The 21,289-nt window shown below is 45.6% G+C and overlaps 2 protein-coding genes across 3 annotated transcripts; one reads left to right on the forward strand and one right to left on the reverse strand.

Moving 5' to 3' along the window:
• The first annotated feature begins 1,668 nt into the window (after positions 1-1,668).
• On the forward strand, positions 1,669-12,562 carry TRIM14 (tripartite motif containing 14). 2 transcript variants are annotated; one of them, XM_009686967.2, is made up of 6 exons: positions 1,669-1,948; positions 5,835-5,930; positions 6,721-6,954; positions 8,066-8,228; positions 9,508-9,600; positions 10,754-12,562. In XM_009686967.2, exons 1-6 carry the CDS (start codon positions 1,670-1,672, stop codon positions 11,287-11,289), a joined length of 1,401 nt encoding a protein of 466 aa, XP_009685262.2. In that variant the 5' UTR covers position 1,669; the 3' UTR covers positions 11,290-12,562. The 2 variants fall into 2 exon arrangements, with proteins under 2 accessions (XP_009685262.2, XP_068784688.1); XM_068928587.1 differs by lacking the exon at positions 1,669-1,948 and adding an exon at positions 2,465-5,335.
• Positions 12,500-21,266, reverse strand: NANS (N-acetylneuraminate synthase). The gene is made up of 6 exons (XM_068928588.1): positions 21,063-21,266; positions 20,269-20,484; positions 16,741-16,840; positions 16,317-16,471; positions 15,018-15,284; positions 12,500-14,453 (listed from the first exon to the last, which is right to left on the reverse strand). The coding sequence occupies exons 1-6, from the start codon at positions 21,192-21,194 to the stop codon at positions 14,244-14,246; spliced, it is 1,080 nt and encodes a 359-aa protein (XP_068784689.1). The 5' UTR covers positions 21,195-21,266; the 3' UTR covers positions 12,500-14,243.
• Between the last annotated feature and the right edge of the window lie 23 nt (positions 21,267-21,289).

Genomic DNA, 21,289 nt, shown 5'->3' on the forward strand with positions numbered 1-21,289 from the left:
GAAAAGTTGGCTACCCTTCCACTGCGTGTTAACACCTGGTAAGACTGAAACTCTTCAGAATTAAGCAAGCTCTTGCCCAGTAACTGAAACGAACAATAGGAAGGGTGTAGACCAAGCTGCCGAGCTGGAAGGAACAAATATTTCAGCTCACCCAAACAGCCTTTGGAGCAGATCCAGCAGCAGCTGTACTGCTGGAGCTCTTACGCTTCCCGGTGCAATTCAGGGGGCACCTACATCATGATAGAGAAGGAGGGATAAGCACTCTCACCACTGGTTAGGTAACTATTTTGCTCATAAGTGCGTGAATCAGCAAACTACTGAATTAAGTAACTAGAGAAATTAACAATTTAGGTTGGTCTACAAACGAGGGATTAACCACTTTTTTGCTTTTATTTTTAACTGGATGACCTCATTAAAAATAAAACTTTTTTTCACACAGTACAGTGCCATGTGAATTTCAGAGATCATAACAGACCGTGAAAAAGGTGAGTGGGAAATGCTAGATGGGAAGAGTTGTCATCAGATGTACAAAGTCCAGGTGGCAGCTGGATACTAGCGCTGTCCCTCAGGAGCCAATATTGTCTTAACATTCATATTAACAACCAGGGCAGTAGGATGGACTCTGCCCTCGCAAGTGTGCAGCGGCACCACACTGGGGTGGGGTGGGGACTGCAGCTTGTGCAGTGGTGTGCAGGGCTGCTCTTTAGAGGGACTGTGACAGGCTGGGGAAATGGGCCAGTGTGAAGCCCAAGGCAGGAGCACAGACGTCCGGGGAAACGTGGAGGGATTGGGCTGGTTCAGCCTTCAGGAGAGAGCTTAGCAGTGCCTGCATGTCCCTCCTGGGGGTGGGAGGGTGCAGAGAAGATGCAGCCAGACTCTTCTTGGAGGCATCCAGCGAAAGGACAAGGTATCTACTGCAGTAAAGAAAATTTAAATTAGGTGCTAGGAAAATTTTTCACCATGAGGGTGGTCAAACACTGGAGGAGTGTCTCATCAAGGTTGTGAAATCTCCATTTTACTAATTTTTAAGTGGGCATTAGCCCCATTTTGTGTGGGAGGGTGGGACCAAATGACCTCCAGAGAGCCCTGCTGACCCCTATAACTCTAGCGCAGGGCCTGGACTAGGCACTTTTAGAGAAAATCCTTCTAAATCCTGAATATATCAGCAGCAGAGAGATTCCACCTGCATTAAGTGAGGCTGCCCTTGGCCCTCATGTGTTAACACCGATGGTGTCTCTCAAACTGTTCCACCAAAACTCCAGTTTTTAAATCCCTCCCTATTTTTCACAGGTTCTTTATTTTTCGCCACAGTTCTGGATTGCTTGTGTTCACAGAAGCCAGCAAACAAATAAACAAAACCTTTATGAATTTGACTGAATTTAGCCAAGAGTTTTGTCCAAAGAAATCAAGTAAGTAAATGCTGGCAGACTGTGAGCACTTTATTTCAATTTCCATGAGCAACGTTAGATGGGATGAAAGTCTAATTGAAAGACGGGCAAGTGAGGAAATGTCCCGTAACAATGAAGTGCCCTGTTTCTGGATCAGGCTACTTTGCTCAGCTAGAAAACCGAAGGTGCTTCGTAAACTGTGCTTCCACAGTTTACGGCAGCGCCACAAAACAAGCAGCTCTTCAGCTCAGCTACAAAAAAGAAAGCAAACCTACCGGAGCATGACACCCTCCCTGCACCCTCCGTGGGCGCTGCCAGGTACGCGGAAATGTTTGCTGCGTGGGGCGCGACTTCCTGCCTCCGCAGCCTCCCTGCTGGGCGGCATGGCGCAGCTGGCGGCCCCGGCCCCGGGGGCCCGCGGGTGCGGCGTGCACCCGGGACGGCCGCTGGAGCTCTTCTGCAATGACTGCGGGCGCTGCGTGTGTGCCCTCTGCCCAGCCCTGGGGCCCCACAGCGGGCACCGCGTCTGCCTGCTGCCTCACGCCGTGCGCGAGAAGCAGGTGAGATCCTGCTGGGCACCTGGGCTGTGTCCAGCGCTGGGCTCGCCAGGGCGACAGAGAGACGTGGAGCTCCTGGGGAGAGTCCAGCGGAGGGCTAGGAAGACGGTGAAGGGCCTGGCGCATCTCCCACGTGAGGAAAGGCCGAGCGAGCTGGGGCTGCTCAGCCTGGGGAGGAGGAGACTGAGGGGGGATGCGCGTAAGTATCTGCTGGGAGGGCGTCAAGAGGACGGGGCCAGACTCTTCTCCGTGGTGCCCAACGACAGGACGAGAGGCAACGGGCACAAACTGAAACACAGGAAGTTCTGTCTGAACAGGAGGAGAAACTTGTTGACTGCGAGGGTGACAGAGCCCTGGGGCAGGCTGCCCAGAGAGGAGGGTGTCTCCTTCGCTGGAGAGATTCGAAACTCCTCCAGACACAGACCTGAGCAACCTGCTCTAGCTGACCCTACTTAAGGAGGGGGGATTGGGCCCAGCGATCTCCAGAGGTACTTTCCAACCCCAAGTATTTGGAGACTCTTTCCTTTCCTGGGAGCCAGGCCCAGGGGTGCCCCCAGCCCACGTGGCTCCCACTCCCCTAGGTGCCACAGCTCTGTCTGGCCCAGGTGCTGAGTCCCTCCTGCGGCCTGGCCCACGTGGGTCTTGTCATTTTGTTGCTCGGTGTGCTGTTTCCCCCGTGGACTGAGTACAGGCCCTCTGTGAGCCCTTCCCCAGCACACGTGCACGCCTTGTAGGGACCAGGCACAGGGTCCTCTGCTTTGGGGTGCCAGTGCAGGCTGGTGAAAGCTTTCCATACGAGGGCTGAGCGCAGGGTTCCTTGAGTCACATGGAGTCAAGGGTGGACTACGCACGATATCATTTTAGCGGGCTGGGCACAGTGTCTTCTCTGGTCTGGGGTATGCCTGTACGGACCAGGCACAGCATCACCAGCTCTCCCTGGGTTGGCTTTGTGTGGGATCCTTGTCCTTGGCTTTTCTTTCATTAGGATCAGATGTGGGTAGCTGTGAGCGGTTGTAAACAGCTCAGTGGACAGCTGAGAGTCTCTGAGTATTTCCAGCCATCTGCCTCTCTTTTTGCCTGCTTTATCTGCAGCCTTGTGGAGGTTTTGGTGTCAGACCAGTTTTGCAGACTGCCCTGGCTGGCTCTAGGTTGTGACAAGCGCTTTGTAAATCCCGATGGGCTGAACAGATAGGGGACAGCATGCTGTCACTGCACAGGGACATGGTATTCCATGAATAGGGGAGATTGTCCAGTCAAGCCCCTTACTCTGTTTTCCAGAGAGCACACGTAATAGGACTCTAAACCATGGGACAAGGGAGAGGTGACACCGGCCTTCCAATGCTGGCTGAGCCGTGTTTCTTCATCAGAGCTTGTGTGGGGATCAGAGGAGCTTGGCTGCCCTGGAGGTCTTGTTTTCCTAGCCGGGCTAGAAGGAGCTTTGAAAGAAATGACAAGATTATCATTTTTTCCCCTCAGTCTCCACAGATTCAGAGAGCTCCCTCCCATTCCTTTTCTGATATTTTGGAGCTGTGCTGTTTCCCAGCTCCCAGAGGTTGTGAGCAGCTGCACAGGACATGCTGAATTCCTCTGGCATTTTATTGCACTTCTTGTTGGAGAGCCAGTCCGAGGGCAGAAGCCAGTAGACGAGGGCTCCAGTTCACAGCATTGCAAGGGAAAGATGGAAGGTATCAGAATGACTCAGAGCACTGGCATGACCTGTTCCTGCAGGCTGTTGTGCTTTCAATGTGTGGGGGCAGATCTTGTCCTTCGGCAACCTGGTTCCAGCCAGGGTAAACTGCACAAGAAGACAAGTCCGGATGTGTTGCACATGTGAACGATGTGCAGGGACTGTCTGTGGACACAGCGGAGCAGATGCTGTTTATAACTGGCCATTTGTCTTTGTGCTGGAAGAGGAAGTGAGCAGGGTCGATACTTGGCTCCTGAGGGGAGGTTCTGCCCCTAAGGACAAGTGTCTGCTGACATCTGCTGGCTTCGGCCTGCAGAGATTTCAGGCACAAGCTCTATGACAAACAGTTCTAGCCTAAGAGATCAGAATTTGACTGGCAGTTTTGTTTGTTGGGCGCGAAGTTACTCTGTGTTGCCCTTGTGATGTGATATCAGCCAGAAAGAAAGCGAGAATCTTCCTCAGTGCTTTTAGCAAATCCTAGCTGTGGATGCTAAGCAGAGACAAGAGCAACCATGCGAGGACAATCAGCTGGTTCGTCCCTGGATCTGAGGTTATATAAAAATGTTTGCACTCCTGAGGGCAGAGCATAGGATCAGTGTGCTGTGCACTTGATAGGTGGCCCATGAGCCTGACTCTGGAGCTGGGAGTCCTGAGTCTTGGCTGCCCTTGCTTTTCTTGTGTTTTTGAGTGAGTGAGTGAGTTGGGGCATGCAGGGATTCCTGGAGGAACACGTTCCCGGACAAAGCTCCTCAGAGGAGATGAGGTGGGTTGCATGCCACTATTGCAGACACAATCAGCAGTGTTCCCTTTTGCTTACCACAGAAAGCACTGCTTAACCAGAAGCACTTAAGGCTGGCATAAACATCTGCATGTCATCACTGCTAGGATGGAGTGAGTGCCTGAGGTGATCTGTTTTACTGACAGAGAAGCAAGGTGCTTCTTTGCTCTTTCCTCTTTGTCCGTCTTTGACTGAGGGAATAAGGCCTAGCTTGCAGGATAAATTGGGGAAGACTGACACCTACGAGGGCTCCTGAATCTTCAGGTCATGCAGAAACCTTTGGTTCTGCTGGGACAAGACTGGAGATTTGTGTATGGAGGGGACTGCATAGTGTGAGTTTCTTGCTCCTTGCAGTGACATGTCCTCACCTGCATAGGTGTACATGTGCCAAGCTTTGTGGTCTCTGGCTATTGCCTGGATGGTCCAGCACATTTCATCTGATTCTGTAACTATTAGGTGAAAAAATGCATCTGAGTTATTTGCAAAGGGGGTTGATGCCAGTAATGTTGCTCCTGTAGCAACACACGTATGCCATGTAATAACATGTGTCAACTCTGCAAAGTCTAAATGTAGTGCTGCGCTCAGATGTTGCAGTGAGCTGGTACCTCTCCATGCAGCTGCTCCCGACTGGGTCCCAGCTGCAGGACAGGCACCCTGATGCAGCCATAGCTGTGTCGTTGTAGCTAGCTTATCTGACATTTACTGAGGGCTCTGTGTCCAATGCTAGTGCATCTCAGACCGTGGAGCTGCATTGTTTGGATCTTTCATAATACTAATGACAAAAAGTATCACCAACTGCACCAAGACTCCAACCTGCTGGATAGAAGACAGCTGGATTTCAGAGGGCTGTGGGGCCAGGCACAACAGAGCAAGACTGTGCTGGATTGCTCACTGCAGCGACACAAGTATCACAGATGCCAAGCTGGTAATATTTGTTGTCGTAGGCATTCACACTACAGCATCACTGAAGTGACAGTGGTATACTTCTGACTCCTCTTATGTACACCAGGAAGCATCCTGTACATTCACCACATTTTGACTCTGGATAGAGCCACCCACTGAACGAAAGTGCTTGATTCACGGCCCTTCCTCAGCTGCTATATGCATGAGTATGCAGTGTTAGTCTGAAATGTGCAATGCTGTAGATTTCAAAGTGAAAATGTTTCTTCCCAGTAGGCTTGCCAGCTCCTTTTGAGGGTGGCACTAATTTGTCCAGCCCTATGAATCTCACCAGTGTAACTACAGGGCAGGAGGTGAAATGATCAAGTCCTTGCTTTTGATCGCCACCTTCCTTATTGCACAGCCTGATAACTGAGTGCTTCAATAACATCACTCTCTGCTAGAGAAAGAAGATAGATTCTGATTTCTGGTATTTTAAAGATGTTATTATAAAATAGTGTTTTATTTCTTTCATTACTGTTCAGGAGCTCATGGCATTGTGTTTGAAGGACCTAGAAGAGAGAAGGAAGCAGGAAATTGATAATAGAAGGGCTGTAGAGCAAGCCACTGTTGACCTGAAGGTAAAGTGCAGTTTACTTGTCTACTGGGCAGCCATTTTCCAAGGAGAGATATTTTGCTACATCTATAGCTATTCAAAGACCCAGTCAGCTACTGTTTCCCAGGAGAAGGGTGTATTCATTGGAAGCTACTACTATCGGATGGAGAGAGCAGGGAGGGAGTCTCCAAAGGTTTGGCCTTCCTTCCCTGATCAACCAAACACCTCTGGGAGAACTATGTTGAAATTTCCATGCAGACAAATAATCAGTGTCCCCAGCAAGGTATGTTATTCTGGCTTCAGTGATGTAGGTGGGGATGCACTGCTTATAGAGTGCAAAATGGCTTTTGCTCTAAGGGCCTCTCTGAACATTTATGTTAAGGAAATGCCAGTAAGACCTGGAGACAGTTCTAGGTAGGTTTGCAACATTGCAGTGTGATGTCACTTGCTTTTGGATATTTTCTCTTCCCAGCAGTTCCCTGTCCCTAGCTTGTTTGAAAGGGGTCAGAGAGTGTGTTGCTACCTAAGGATCAGGTCTGTTGCTTGTAGAGGTCAGTACCTGTTATAGTCCAGGGGAAAATAAGTGCTTTCTGCATAAATAAGCATTTTGGAATCTGCCTTCAAGCTTTTCCATATAGGACATCAGCAGGAACATCCTGGCTGCATCTACCCTTAACTGGATAAAAAACCATTTCTAAAGAGATGCAGCAAATTAGTAAATTTCAAAGGGAACGTAATATTGAAAGCCTGGGAGAGAACTGCCTGAAATGCTTATGATCTGGTGGCGGGGGGGCACTCTTTTGCTTCATCCCTAGGTGCATGCCACTATGAGCAAAAGGCAGCTGTCAGACAAGATGACAGAACTTCAGCTACTGCTTCGGCAAGAGGAGAGTCTGGCAAAAAGCTTCATTGATGACAAGACTGAGCACGCCCTTCAAGCACATGATCAGCAGTTGGAGACCTGTGGAGAAAAGCTTGGAGCCCTTGAGACTTTCTCTCATAGGATCAGACAAATACAACAGCAGAGTGATCCCGTTCAGTTACTGCAGGTAGTGTTTTGTGGTGTCTTTCTGCATCTTATCCTACCACTCCCTGGTAAACTCCTCTGGTGACCCTCTGTGATTAGCCTCTCTAGACCCCTCTCTTTGTTAGCAGCCTCTTTCTCCGCCTTTTTTTCTTCTTTTTATGGATGTTTTGGTGAACCACTTCGGCTCTTGCTTTTTGTGTTGTTAAGTGCTCATGCTGTGGCAGTGATGTCAGGTCTGTTTGAGATTTTATGTTAATTTTTACTGTAGATGAAAAAGAGAGTTATGCCTCTCTCTTGAACCTGAAGTCAGAGGCTGCATCTGGTCTTTCCTTAGGCAGCATAGTATGAAAATCTGACAAAGGGCAGCCCTTACTGGGAACCTTAGGGTTAAATTGTCCCACTTCTTTAGTCACAGATCTAAATCTCCCTGAGTGATAGCCATGATTTTATTGGAGAGGGCAGTGTTTTTCCTCTTGTGTACAGATGTATTTCATTCTCTCTTTCCTAATGATCTTCTCACCTTCCCTGGAAAGCATGTGTTGCCATGTGCTTATGCCCTGACACAAACCAAAGGATGCCATTCTTCATGGGAAGACCCATGATGCACATCTATATCCTTGCTACATTGCTTGGCATGCTCAAGAGTTCACAATGCTGTTTGTAACATGGCCTGGCCTTCTGTTCGTGCTAGCAACTGGGTTCCATATGGGAAACTATTCTTCATGATTTTTGAGGGCTTTTCTGCAGTGGAGGTTGGGTTTTATTTTTTGTATTGCTTTTAAAAATTAGTGATTTATTTTTTTCTATTGTTGAGATTTCCCAGAGAGAGTCCTAGCCAAGTCAGATTCCTTCCCATCTTAGGGTGTCCTGAAGGACCTTGCTGTACCATGACTGCCTGATTCCACTTCTCTGGGGTAGCGTCTGGCTCCACTGGCAGGAGGATGCTTAATGGACCATTAAGCAGGCTAAGCGTGGCAAGACCTGAAAAGCTTGCTTGTAACGGCCCATACGGCCCATACGTTTAGCTGCTGGTGGAGCTGTCCATGCCTTCTGGTGTGCAGAAGCTGGGATGGAAGAGTTCAAATTCACACCACTGTCTTTACTAATCAGAGAGCTGGACTTTCTTCCTCCAGGACTGCACTGAAATTGAAAAGGAAATGCAGGAGCACAGGAGCCTAATAGAACAGTGGCATCCAATACCACTCTCATTTGAGCACATCATCAACCATTATAAGCATCTCATGGCAGCTCTTCAGTCCATTCTACGGAAACCACTAGAAGTTCGGCTTAAAAAAGGTACCTGTGAGAGCGCTGAGAATTTTTTTGCATTCTCCTGATCTCTTTTTAAGTATAGCTTGTAAGTAGGAGCAGTGTCTTTTATTAGACCAAGCAAAAGCTGGAGAAAAAAAAGAACAGCTTTTCAGGCAGGGGTAGGTTCTCTGATAGCACTGGTGTAATGTTGCTATTGCTGTGGTGATTTAGGAATGTTTGAGGGTTTTCTTTCAACTCTGAGGAAGGGCTTTGGTGCCTTAAAGCTTGCCCAGTGCTTTTTTTCCAACTGTATAGGTTGTTTCAATATAGGTTGCCACTTCCTGCAGAGCTTACCTGGTTTATGTCACTAGACCATCACAGCTATTCAGCATAGCTCTTCTGTCCTTTCAGCTACTGTCAGATGCATGGACTCTGTCAGGCCATCTGGTAGGCAAGCACCATCAGGTACCTGTAAAAGCTTGGAAAGCTTGCGGCCAGTGTTGCACCTGGTGATGTCTTTGTCACAGGCAGTCTGACAGACCTCTTTGGGTTTTGGTACTTTAAAGGTGAGTTGACATGTTCTGCTTAGAGGTCCTTTTCTCTCTGAGCTGGCATTTTGTCCTCAACTGACCTTTCGCATAATTAAGGCAGAGTCCCCTAATGGCATAAAGTCATGAAGTCAAATAACCAGGGGGAAATCCTGCTGCTTGAAGAGTTTCAGGTGAATAGGCAACGCTGGCCATCACATTTCACCCGTCTGCCTTTTACTGTTCTCTGTTCTGAGAGCTGCCACCAAGAACACCACAGCAGGATGCCAGGGAGAAGTCTTGGGACCAGACCTGGAAGGTCACTGCAGGATGAGTAAAGAGCTGCTAGACAGTACCATGCAGGTGCTTTGTAGCTGTCTTCAGCTGCCTGATTCTGCTCTGATCTGATGTGGGGGGTACTTCTTGGGGAAATGGGAGGTGTTTACTTGCCACTTTATATGTGCTGGGTTGCGTAGATCCTACCAACATTGTCATCCAACATCTCCATGCTGTCTAAAGAGCATAAGGTGGAAGGCATACGGAGTGAGCAGTCCTCCCCAGCCAAGGTAAGGGTGTAGTTTGTCCATCAGATTGGAAAAATGGAATGTGACTATATGGCCTTGCTCAGGCCATGGATGGAATTCACAGGGAAGAGGCAAAAAAACCCCAAATACCCCATCCTACAAAATCCTCCAAGGTGTCATATCTTTGAACTCTGCTTAACAGTAAAGGTGTATTCTTCCTCTGTGCCTCAGGCCAGGCAAGTGCCTGAACTGCCTTTCTTCATCTCTGAACAGACATTTTTAGTAGTCTTAACGCCACTGCCAAGCAGGAGCCTGGAACACTGTTGAAAACCGCGCCTTGTGTTGATCGATTGCTGTTCTTAAAACGTAAGTGTGATTGAACAAAGGTTTCCAGCACTTCTAGTGCTTACTGCCCTGTTCACTCAGGCAGTGAATGAATGTGTGCTGCCCTTATTTTAAAAGGGTTCGGATGTTTACATGGTTTGGGAGGAATGAGTGCTTGTCTCTGCCTAAAAATCGCTACCCTTTTCTGAGGAAAGAAATTTTAGTTGCTGTCTGTAAAATCTTGATCCTTTGTTTTTATTCCTAACTGCAAGGTGTGAATGAGTTAGTGACTAATTTAAAGACCTTTCTATTCTCATCATCATCATCATGATCTGTCTAATTATATATGTATGTCCATCATGTAATCTATCCAGCGGCAATCTACAGGTGATGCTCTTCTCTGGTGTGGGTGCAAAGGATGTACAGTGAGTTGTTCCATGTGTCTGACAGCAGATGAGCGTTGTGGCTGTTATTAATCTCAAAGCTGTAGCATTCCCTGTTAAGAGTTTCACTGTACCTGGTAGCAGAAGGGCCTTGTAAGAGGTCTCCTTCCTAGCGTGGATCCAACCCAGTCAGGAGTGGACCCTTGACTTCGGGCTGCTCTTCAGTAGGGAGGGGGCAAGGGGCAGTGTCATTGCAGGTAGAGTGGGTTACATGCTGTCCCTGCACCCATGGACTGGCATGTTCTCAGGAGTATTTTCCGGAGTTACTACTCCTTGTCTTGCTTCTGTGCTTCTCTGGGTTAGCCCCTAAGTCCCAACACTGCAACTTTTTCATCACAAACAGGTATCTCAGTTGGAGATGAGTAAACAGCTGTTGCACCTTGTAAATGCAGCAAGTTTTAAGAAATCAGGAAGGCAACAAGCAAAGCCTGTTTTCTTGAATAGGATGTCCTGAGTTGTTTCCCACTGGCATCATTTCTGTGCTGCACGGTCCAGATTCAGTCAGCTACTTTGTAACCACAACGTGATCTCCTTAAGGCCCTGTCATTGAGCGCTTGCAGCAGCAGCTAGTCTCCTTTTCAGCTTTAAAGCATGGGTGTGTAGGTAGTGCAATGTTTTCTAATTAAGAAAAATCATTTTTCCTAGCAAAACTGCAGTTTCCACAACGCTGCCAACCATGGGCTCTGTATGATTTGGGTGTATTTCAGGAGTTGGATGATAAATTTAGTAAGCACATACGGTTTTTACTGCAGATGCAAGATGTCCGACATGGGAATACGACAGCCTTCATCCAAGGCTGAAGCTGTCTGATGATCGTCTTGTAGTGAGCTGTAACTGGAGAAAGATATTTTACCCAGGGGGTCCCCAGAGATTTGATAAATTATGGCAAGTGCTAAGCAGAGATGCATTTTTCTCTGGGAGCCATTACTGGGAAGTTGACCTACTACATGCTGGAGCGGGATGGTGGATTGGTGCCGCCTACCCTTCCATCGGCAGGAAAGGAGACTCTGAAACTTGCCGACTAGGCTGGAACAGAGCATCCTGGTGCATTAAAAGGTTTGATATTGAATACTGGGCATTTCATAATGGGGAGCGGATTCCCATCGTGACAGAAGATGATCCCGATCGAATTGGCATTTTTCTGGATTATGAAGCGGGAGTACTTTCGTTCTACAACGTCACTGATGGCATGGCTCATCTGCACACCTTCCGCTGCAAGTTCACAGAGCCAGTTTACCCAGCCTTGAGGCTCTGGGAAGGGTCCATCGCAACATACAAATTGACATAGGGAACGGAGATAAAGCCTGCTTCTTCACAGTTTTACTATGAAAGCTGTTGTAGCAATGATCCACGCTAATTAATTTCTGTCATGATAGACCTTTCTGTGTTGCTTTTAAAAGGTAACAGGAGTATGTATTTCCAGCTTAGTACTGATCACCTTCCAAAATAGAATCTCAGATAGCTACTACTGTAATGCTGTGACTTCATCAAATCATATGCTATACCAAGCGCAGTTAGAGAAAACTAACTGTAATGTTGAATGTATATGTATTTTCAATAGGGGAAGGTGATTTGCCATTTATAAATGTCAATGTACTACCTAAAGTGCCATACATCCTATTTTTTGTATTCAGTTCTGACTTGCAAATGGAAAAAGGCTGGTGGGCACTTGAAAGCCTATGGACAACTCAGATTTAAACTGAGAAATAGCTATCCTTTTTATTAATTCCCTCTTTTGCGTCCGGATGGAGAAACTGCAATCACGTTGGCTCAAGATTCAAGTTCACATACTGTATAACGTTAGCTTTGACAAGGTCAGATTTTGGTGATAAATACATTAAATGAAGCAGTTCATAGCGAGCTGTCATCTCAGAGAAAATCAAAGAGTGGCATTAACTGTTGGAGAGGTCCCTCTAGCCAGACCCGAGGTAGGAACGTCTGTAGCCACACTAACACCCTTTAGCTGGCCTTATTCAGACACAGAGTCTGAACTGGGCTTCTCGATAGCCTTATTCTTCCTCTACAGAGTGAAGATGAAAAAAATAGTTGCATACCACCACCCTATACAAGGTGCAATGCTTGGAGGATCGTCACCACGCATGCAATACACACACTAGATCAGTAGGGCAGTTGTGGTTTAAATGATTATTTTTGTTTCCTATCTCCAAAGACTGACCGTTGCTGGGTAAAGGTATATGCACAGAAAACTAGGAGAGACAGCTTGCAAGGGCTGCTCTTCACGTGATGCTTCTGTATCTTAGCACTGCTGCATAATGATATTGACTTTTTTTTTTTTTTCAATATATACTAAAGTTCAGAAAATTTTTGGGACCTACATTTACAGCAGTCTCTGGGGCCAGCCCTACTGCAGCGAACAACCAGTGCCACTTGAAGCACCCAAGGAATCCTAGGGGATCCAAATACTAAAAGCCCTAAAATCATCTCTACTGCTGGCAAAGGCAAGGCCACACCACTAGATGAAATATAAAAACAACAGCTTCTTTTATAAGCTTGCTTTATTTTTTTAGATTTGTGATTAAAAAAAAAAAGATTCTTAACAATTGAGTAGTTTCTTAATATAAGGCAAGTATATTGCATCAATCAAAGCTTACAGACTGTCACAAGCACATGACTCACTCAAAGAATCTCTTCTTCCCACATCCAAGATAGGATTAGTCTCCTCAGAACTGCCAAAGGGTAAACGTTTTGAAAGAAACAGTAAGTAGCCCAGAACTACTTAAAAACACCACTGCCATGTTCAAGATACTAAGTCATGACCAAGAGGTAGCAAGTTCCAAATAACCATCACTAGTAAAATAATTCTGACACAGACAAATGAAGATGAACTATAGCAAAGACATTCTGTGCTAGCCAGTCTAACTGAGGGATGCACTGTTTGTAGCTGCTGCCATTTGGACCCCTCATGGATGAAGGGAAGAGCAGCAAGCTGACCGGGAGTGGGATTGCATTTCCTTCTTAAGAGGCAAGAGCCTGTGATGCAAAAGCAGAGGACACAGAGGAGCACAGACCATCATGCATAGTGATGAAACATCATGATGGCATCTAGTCCAGTAGCCAGCCTTGGCTGTTTCAAAGAGCAGTGTTAAAGAAACCCAAAAACAAACAAACAAAAAAACAATCAGTTTTTTCACTTGACAGTCCAGGAAGGATGCGGCTGAATCCTGACCAGAATTTAGCCTCCCACCTGAAATCTGAGATCTTACCCCAGCTACCTTCAGTAAACAGGCTGGCAATACAAATAACAGGTGCCCCAATTCATTGCAGAATTCATTTAAGGTCCAGATTTCAATCAGCTCACAGTGGGTACCATGGGCTTTTTCTTCTTTTCTTTCTTTTTTTTTTTTTTTTCAGAGCACAGATTAAATTTATTTCAACTGATCCATCATCTTGGGTCCATTTTTTACTTGATCTAGGTGGCTGCCTCTTTTGCCTTTCAGTTCAGAAAAAAGACACAAAGGCCGTTTCTCTTACCCTTTATATAGGGGCTTTCTATGTATCTAATTTACTGCCTTTCTCGGTGCTGTCTCTTGATACGGTATGGCCACATGGGGAGGTAGTTTTCTCAAGGAGGCTAAGTTTTCCCAGAATGGTATTACAGGAACAGATATCTCCCTTTCTCTGTTCAGTCTCACTTCCAGTTTGTCCACCTCCACACCTCAAGCTGGTTCCAACCCAGTTCTTTATCCTGAGACATTTTAGCCAACTAAGAAATCCATCAGGTGGCATGGGTGAAGTCTTCTCTTCAGTTTACATAACCTTTACATAACCTATCTGCTAAGTGAACAGACTAGCTGTCTGTTATTAGAGGGGTGAGAGAAACAGCAGAAGAGCAGGCCACCAAAACATAAAGTGTTAGAATAGTTCAAAGTGTAGACAAATAATGATCGTTTTGCATAATCTTACTAGAAAAGGGAAGCTGGAAAGCAGCAGACCTTGGTCTCAGGTTTGGCAAACCTCCAAATTACACTAGTTTAAGTGGAATGGAATAGGAGTAGCATGGCATTTTCTGAACCCCGTGCTATACATTTTCCAGTAAAACCACCCTGTACAATTTAAATCCATTTGCTGCAAACACTTCCTGCTACCAAGAACCTGAACATTTTAGTCTATTTCGATTCTCGTGATTCCCCCTTTCTTCTAATCTACCATGCTGCTATACCTATATACGCTGTGTAGTAGTGCAATACTACATCATCAAAATACAGACGAGTGCGCTTTGGTTTAGTATTTCACTTTTTTTACATGATTTTCCATTGCCTGCTCCGTGATGGTTTCATCTTCTTCAATATTTATTTTGACCTTCCGGCCCACCAGATCAAAGATGGCTTCCGGGGGAAATCCCTTAGGCTCTCCCACCTTCACTGTCAGCATGTCCAGTGTCAGTACCGTACCTTCAGGAATTGTCACTTTTGCCACAACAGACTTTCCCAGCTATAGGGGAGAAAATTAAAAAGGTTTAAGTCAAATAGAGTCCTATTCACAGGATATCAAAACAGGCTGAAAATTTCTACAGTTGCTTGGGAAGAAGTTGCGTGGAACTGCCCTCCCCATTAATTCTTTCTGATGTCAAATCAAGGGTGTGTTAGCATGGCAAATTTCCTTGCAATGAGGCTGCTGGAAACACTCAAATCTTTTCTGAAATACATATAATGGCTCATTGGATTTTCTCAAAATCAGAACGGAGAGAATCTGTCAAAAAGGCAAGACGGTCCAGCTTAGCGTAAAAGCAGCTTGTATACAGTCATAGACACCTACTACTCAACTTAGTTAACCACAGAATGATATACATGGAACTCCGCTATGTTCAAAATTGGCATTGGGTAAAAACAGCCACTGGCTGCCAAAATAAAATATTACAGGAATTGACAGGTCTGCCCTAAAGCTACAGTGCGCTAAGCATTAATGCTGTGTATGCCGCTATTTAGCGGCAAAAGTTTTTCAGCGCCGTTAGCTATCAGCCTAGATGTCAGCTACACATGAAACAAAATCCCTTACCTTTTCATTACAAGCCATTTCACAGGGCAAGAGCTGCTTGACTGGAGAACCCATTGCCTTTTCCACAGTACGGATGGCTTTCACCAACTCTGCAAGTTCATTTGGCTCCAGGGATGCTTGGTGGTCACTTCCTTTCCAAGTTTTGTCCAGAGTCACATGGCGTTCAACTACTTTTGCACCCATAGCAACAGCTGCCACTGAAATGGCTATGCCAGTTTCATGTCCCGAATAGCCAATGGGGATATCAGGAAAAGCTGACTGATATGCCTTGAATGATGACAGAGTTGGTCTGAATTACCAAGGTAGCAATTTCAAAGACAGAGCAAATTTAACAGTGATAACTGCAATGAAAATATGGACAGTTACAGTGCCACAAAACAAGCAGTTGGTTATGCTGAAAATGCATGTTTTTAAATGTTGAACAAGTCACACTGCATTACTGACCATCTTGTTTTAAGGGGTTCACTGGGACAGTCAATATTGACAAGGAAAAGTATATACACTCTAGTCTACCACTCCTCCTAAGCTTTTCCTTTTAACTTAGTTGTACTCTTCAAGCTCTTAAAAGCCTACATCACTGTAAGTGACATTAATAGAACAGCACTCTATTTGCATCCAGGAATCCAGGGAGTGGTTAAACTTAACGTGCCTCTAAAGCAGGTTCCTTACCCCCATATTTCAAATTTGAAGCAGCACATAGGGGACAGCTTTCCAATCCCATACGCAATTAAACGTAGCCATGTCCAATACTACTTGGAATAACAGATCCTTGTATATACAGCTAGGTAAGTGCTTGAGCACTGGTCAAATTGGGAAAATGTTTAGTTTTTCTTGCATCAGCATCAGGAATATCCAAGTAATATCTTCAGCACAGGAAACTCTATCGTGGCCTAATCCATATTAATCACTGCTCTCCCTATTCACATTAAACCTCTTCAAGGAAAAAGACCTGCAGGTCTGACCTGGCCCCCTATTTAGAGTCATACTCTAGATTCCACATACTTTCTTAGCGGTAATTTCTAACCCCTTTTTTGGCACTTCAAAACACAGGGCAACATTTCAGCCCATACCTCACTTCTTCCTCCATTTAATTGTGAATGCCCCAACAATATCTGAGCTCATCATATTCCTTGAAGTTGAGTTCTGCCGTGAGTGGATGCTTGCATGAGTTAGAGGAACATGATACATTTTCTAACTACTCAGAGGCAAATTCCACCATGACTCAGATCCAGAAATATACCTCAATAAAAGTCCTTCTCCAGTACTCTACCCATAGCACACTCTGGGTTATTTACTGACCGTTATAACACGAAGATTGACGTCCTCGGGTTGAAGTGGGTATGCACTGGTGCACTGCAGGAAGCAGAATTTTGGATTGATGGGCTTCACAATCTGATAAACCTGATGCATTGTGTTCATTGACTGCATCCCGCTGGAAATCACCATTGGGCGACCTAAGCAGTAAAACAGACATGTTTTGCCCCAGGTCTCAAGCTGAGGTCCATAACAAAGCAACAAAAGACTAGTTTAAATTATTGAAGTAAATGAATTCATTTGGTTTAGAAATATAAGTTAGGTGAATGCTTTTTCTCATGTTTGAGGGTGCTTTTTCCTTAAAAGGTATTTTAGGTTTGTTGCAAAATCCGGTGAGAAGAAAGATCTAAGAACGGACCTTCGAGGACAGAGCAATGTTCACTAAGACTGCTCAAAGGAAAATGCTTACCTTTCTTTGCAGTCTTTTCCAAATATGGAAAATTGTTTGTATCTCCTGACCCTACTTTGAAAAACGGAACATCCAATTCATGTAGAAATTCCACCGCCATCTACAAGAAAGAAAGATCACTGAATTTTAACACACCACTCCAGTTTGAAGGAATTAACAAGAACTACCATTCTAGGAAAAAAAAACCAACCTGCAGAACAGTAAAGCCAAAGTTTATTAAATGCACAAGGTTATAAATACATACCCCCCAAAATATATTGCTGCAGAATCAAAGGTATGAAGTACAAAATAAACGAAAAGGTCAAATAAATCAAAAGCAGATGCACCATTTCACTTACAAGAGGCCAGTCTGTAGGTTAGTATTTATAAAACTCTGAGTCAATTAGATTGGTAAATTTTAAGATTAAGTAAACAGCGACAGTGAGACTGGATTTTTGGTCAGACGCCTTGAGACACTCCTACAAACTGATGTCCGCTTTTCAGATACCCTTATCAAAATAGTCTTGATACTACCATAGGCAAACAGCAAGAATATCAGCTTTGGTTTCCCTGGGAATGGAAGTATTTTTACTTATAGGTAGACTCTGGAAGCGATGCTGACTGGAATTAACTAAGGAGCTGGGTCATATTAGGAACTTCAGTCTGCTCGGTACAGTTCACCCAAGTCTCATCAGAAAGTATTAACTTCTGTCAAGACTAGGTCTGACTAGATTTACATCTCCAGCTCCTAAAATAACATACACCATTCTGAAGGTTTTAGTTTCCGAATTCCATGTCAACTACTCTTGAGGTGTCTTCTTTTACAATATTTTTATTGCAAAAAGAGAGAAACTATTTTTTTGTCACAGATTTTGTTCAGAGTTTTGATTAGGAGCCTCGTCTCAAGGCAGTGTCTTCAGTACCCCTTCACACCAGCTTACAGGTACAGCTTCTTAGCACAGATGAGCTCCTTGGCTCCTCTAGCTCTGAGATGGGACTTGCAGGCCACAGCATTCTTGCTCGCTCTTTTTTGGCACCGCCAGAGAGAATAACTAGCTGCAGATGGGAACTTGTCTGCTGAAAAGGAAATGTACTGCAGGTATATGGGCAGTCTTCCTGCCACACACCTGCAGGTCAGAAATATTAAGCCTTCTGTAGAGTGCTTAAAATTACTAGTAGCTTCCCTGAATAGCTCTGTCACTCTGCGCGATCATTCGGAGTATTCTGCTGCCTGTGACTTTTAAGCCAATCTCTCCTCCATCACTGACTTTCATTTTTCCGCCAACATGCTCACAACAATGAATGACCCCCTCAGTTCCCATCAGGCAGTGATACGTGAACTCCTGCATTTTACTATTTACTACATCACTGCTTTTAGTAAAACCTAATGTTTCCCTTGTGAAGCACAAGTAAGATACAGGTGTAGAGAAACTCCTGTTACCACAGTGAAATGCATGGGACTATCCCTCTATTCACTACCTACTCTCTTCAAAAAGAAAGTCGGAAATAGAAAAATACTACAAGTCTGAAAGCTCTTAAAGAGTCTTTTTCTTAGCTGTGTATTCTGCAGTTAGCACTCAGGCAGGATGAGCATATACTCCTTCTTTGAGGAAAAATGAGTCTGAGGCTATTAGACAGGCACCTGGAAATGCATCAGCACCCCAAAAAGAAAGCCAAAATAGATTTCTTTCTACAAAGGATACCAGAAAATAAATATAAAATGTGACAAATACAGATTGTGAAAGTAAAATAGATTACCCAAAAGTTAGTTACACTCTGCTTCCACCTAAAAATGTTTGGGCTATATTTAAGACAATTCAGGAATCACGGGAGGTTATAATGAAATCAATATTGCTCCAGTAAGTGGCCTCTTAGAGAAAAAGTACTAATAAAGGGGGAAGAAAAAAAAAAAAAACCCTAAACTTATTACAGGCAAGAGGTACTGAAACTCTCTCTTCACTTGTTTTGGGAAAATAATGAAATAGTTACCTAATTTCATCTACCTTCAGAGCCTTCCCCTCACCAAAAAACACTTTCACTTTTTCCAGCTCATTCCTTGTAGTTATTAAATTTAGTTAATGCCAGAAAACGTCAAAGATAATATCCAACACGGAAACACATCTTCTCTCATCTAATTTTCCTACCATCATTATGATGCATATTTAATTTCTTGTGCCCAGGATGCACAATATATTTTATTCATTAACACGCATGGGGCAGGAAAACAATAAATGCATTGCATTAAGGAGCCACAGATCTAATCTGAGAAGTCAAAGGAGATGATACCAAATAAAATATGATAAATGGACTACACATCTAATGACACTCATCATTAGGTGACTTTATTTCTTGAACTTTGGCAGATCTTCTGTAAAGGATTCAAGGAACAGGAAGTAACCTCGAGCAGTACAGAAAACAAAGGGAGTGGTCTTACTGACATCCTGCTTTCTCTGCAGTACAGACTGGAAGCGAACAGATAAAGGAGCTACTCATATCTTTTATATTTACTTCACATGGGGAAGGACAAAGAATTATAGGAAAGCAGATTAAGCTCAGACATCGGCAATTCTCTCTAATACTAAGGAAAGGGAGGTACTGAACAGATCACCTTGAAACATCCGTGTCCATCCTGGAAAGGCTACTCGAAGAATACCAGGGATGATGTTGTGCCTACATTACGCAGAGTGGGCAGTTTATTTCTGGAGGATTTATTTCAGTTTGCTTTTCTATTATTTCCCTAGACCAAACTGAAAAGTAAAATTATCTGTAATCTTCAGTGTATACTGAAGCTTAACTGTTACCTAGACTTTCCAGGTTACAGAGTTCAACTGTACATTGCATTTATTAATACTAAAACTAAGATCATTTTAGGGTAGGCAATACACAAGAGTTAAGGATTTGTACATCTCTTAAGGGAGAACACCAGCAGACGAGCTTAACTGGTGTTTATAGGCTGGTGGGAGACTGTTCAAGAGCCCACCGGCAAAATCGGAAGTGCTTCAGGTGGAAGACTCTCGTTTTTCTCTTGCTAATCTCACAGGATATAAGCACTTCTTCTGCTTAGGAACATCAACTGGGATCTAGCAGACAGCAAGAAAGGAAAAAGTGAAGGAAATACCAGCGATTAAGTTGAGAAGGGAATCTGGTGCAAGTACAAAGGCAAGCTTGCAATGCTTAGCAGGGAGAAGCTGATATAGCAAGCAATGCTGGATAGTAGTTAGATTGCAGTCTTGATCTAAACTCTCAAAGCCTTCACCTTTAAAATTCAAGCTGAGGCCTTGTCTCTAGCATGTCGTAATGTGCATAACAATGAACAGTAATAAATACTTCAGCAAACATGGCAGATCTTCTGAAATGTTCAGGCATCTACTAAACCACAGCAGAGACACTAGCGGACCGACAGAAGTACATTTACTTCAGTTTCTTCATGTAGAAATTCAGTGCCCATACATATTTGGTATCCTTCCTGTGTGTGAACTGTGCTGCATCAGTACAACCAACTGATGCAACAGCTGGATTCTGCCTGTTGTGCCAGCGTTGCTTACATACCTCATCCATGCCAGAAGCTGTAAAGAAAATGCCGACCTCCTGGGCATATTTCTTCAGCTCCCTGTACTGGTCATGACTAAACTCCAAGTGGCGCTTGTGCTCCCCGTAGGTCTTTCCCCATGAGTGCTGAGAGGTGTACGGCCTCTCTAAGGCTTTCTTGTTGAACTTGTACTCCAGCTCACTCTTCTGGAACTTGGCACAGTCTGCTCCGCAGTCCTGCAAAACACACCAGCACGCTCTCAATGGAAACGCACGCGAAACCGCACTCAGCCCCGCTCTGAAAACAGAGAGGCTCACGTCCTCGTCTGGGTTATCCAGTTTTCACGTCACTGTCACGCTGGTCACGGCATCGGTGCGAACACAGAAGGACAAACATCCCCGCCACCCACCCCTGCAGGGGACTGCCGCTACCCTTAGCAGGGCTCTGGCCTGCAATAAACGCAGTGTGGTTTGCTACCAAACCTGCCTCTGGAAACGCATGCCACCTGTTTAAACAACGGATTGCTGCGGTGCTTCCAAAGCTCAGCCCTCACGCGGTAAGTTTTGCACAGAATTCTGTAGAGTACGGAGAAAGAACCTGAGGCCCGTCTGACACCAGCAGGGCGGTGCGGGCAGCCTCTCAATGCACTGCTTGGGGAGCTGCCGCGGAGCCAAGGGGCTCAACACACGACACCCTGACAGCGCGGCAGCGGCCGCCCCCCGCTTCACGCCGCGGCCGCGGCGGCGCCGAAGCCCCCGGCGGCGCCGGGCTCTGGCGGCCGCCGCCCGCCGCCGCCGCCGCCCGCGCCCACCACCTTGGCCATGCGGATCATGCGCTTGGCGATGTCCAGGTCGCCCTGGTGGTTCTGCCCGATCTCGGCGATGATGAAGCAGGGCTGGTCGCCGCCCACCCGCCGCCCGGGGCACAGCTCGAACTCCCGCGACATGATGGCGGCGCCGCGGCCCGCGCCCGACTGCGCCCGCGGCCCGCCGCCCGCCGGCGCCGCACCGCTCGCCTGGCCCTCGTCCGGCGGGCGCAGCC

This window comes from Struthio camelus, chromosome Z, assembly GCF_040807025.1.
Source record: "Struthio camelus isolate bStrCam1 chromosome Z, bStrCam1.hap1, whole genome shotgun sequence".
Classification (NCBI taxonomy): Eukaryota; Metazoa; Chordata; class Aves; order Struthioniformes; family Struthionidae; genus Struthio; species Struthio camelus.

Coding starts and splice junctions, on each gene's coding strand:
- TRIM14 (XM_009686967.2), top strand. CDS start 1,670: ATGACACCCTCCCTGCACCCTCCGTGGGCGCTGCCAGGTACGCGGAAA. Junction 1,949..5,834: donor ACGCCGTGCGCGAGAAGCAG/GTGAGATCCTGC, acceptor ATTACTGTTCAG/GAGCTCATGGCATTGTGTTT. Junction 5,931..6,720: donor AAGCCACTGTTGACCTGAAG/GTAAAGTGCAGT, acceptor CTTCATCCCTAG/GTGCATGCCACTATGAGCAA.
- NANS (XM_068928588.1), bottom strand. CDS start 21,194: ATGTCGCGGGAGTTCGAGCTGTGCCCCGGGCGGCGGGTGGGCGGCGAC. Junction 16,841..20,268: donor CAGCTTCTGGCATGGATGAG/GTATGTAAGCAA, acceptor TCTTTCTTGTAG/ATGGCGGTGGAATTTCTACA. Junction 16,472..16,740: donor GGAAAAGACTGCAAAGAAAG/GTAAGCATTTTC, acceptor TTTACTGCTTAG/GTCGCCCAATGGTGATTTCC.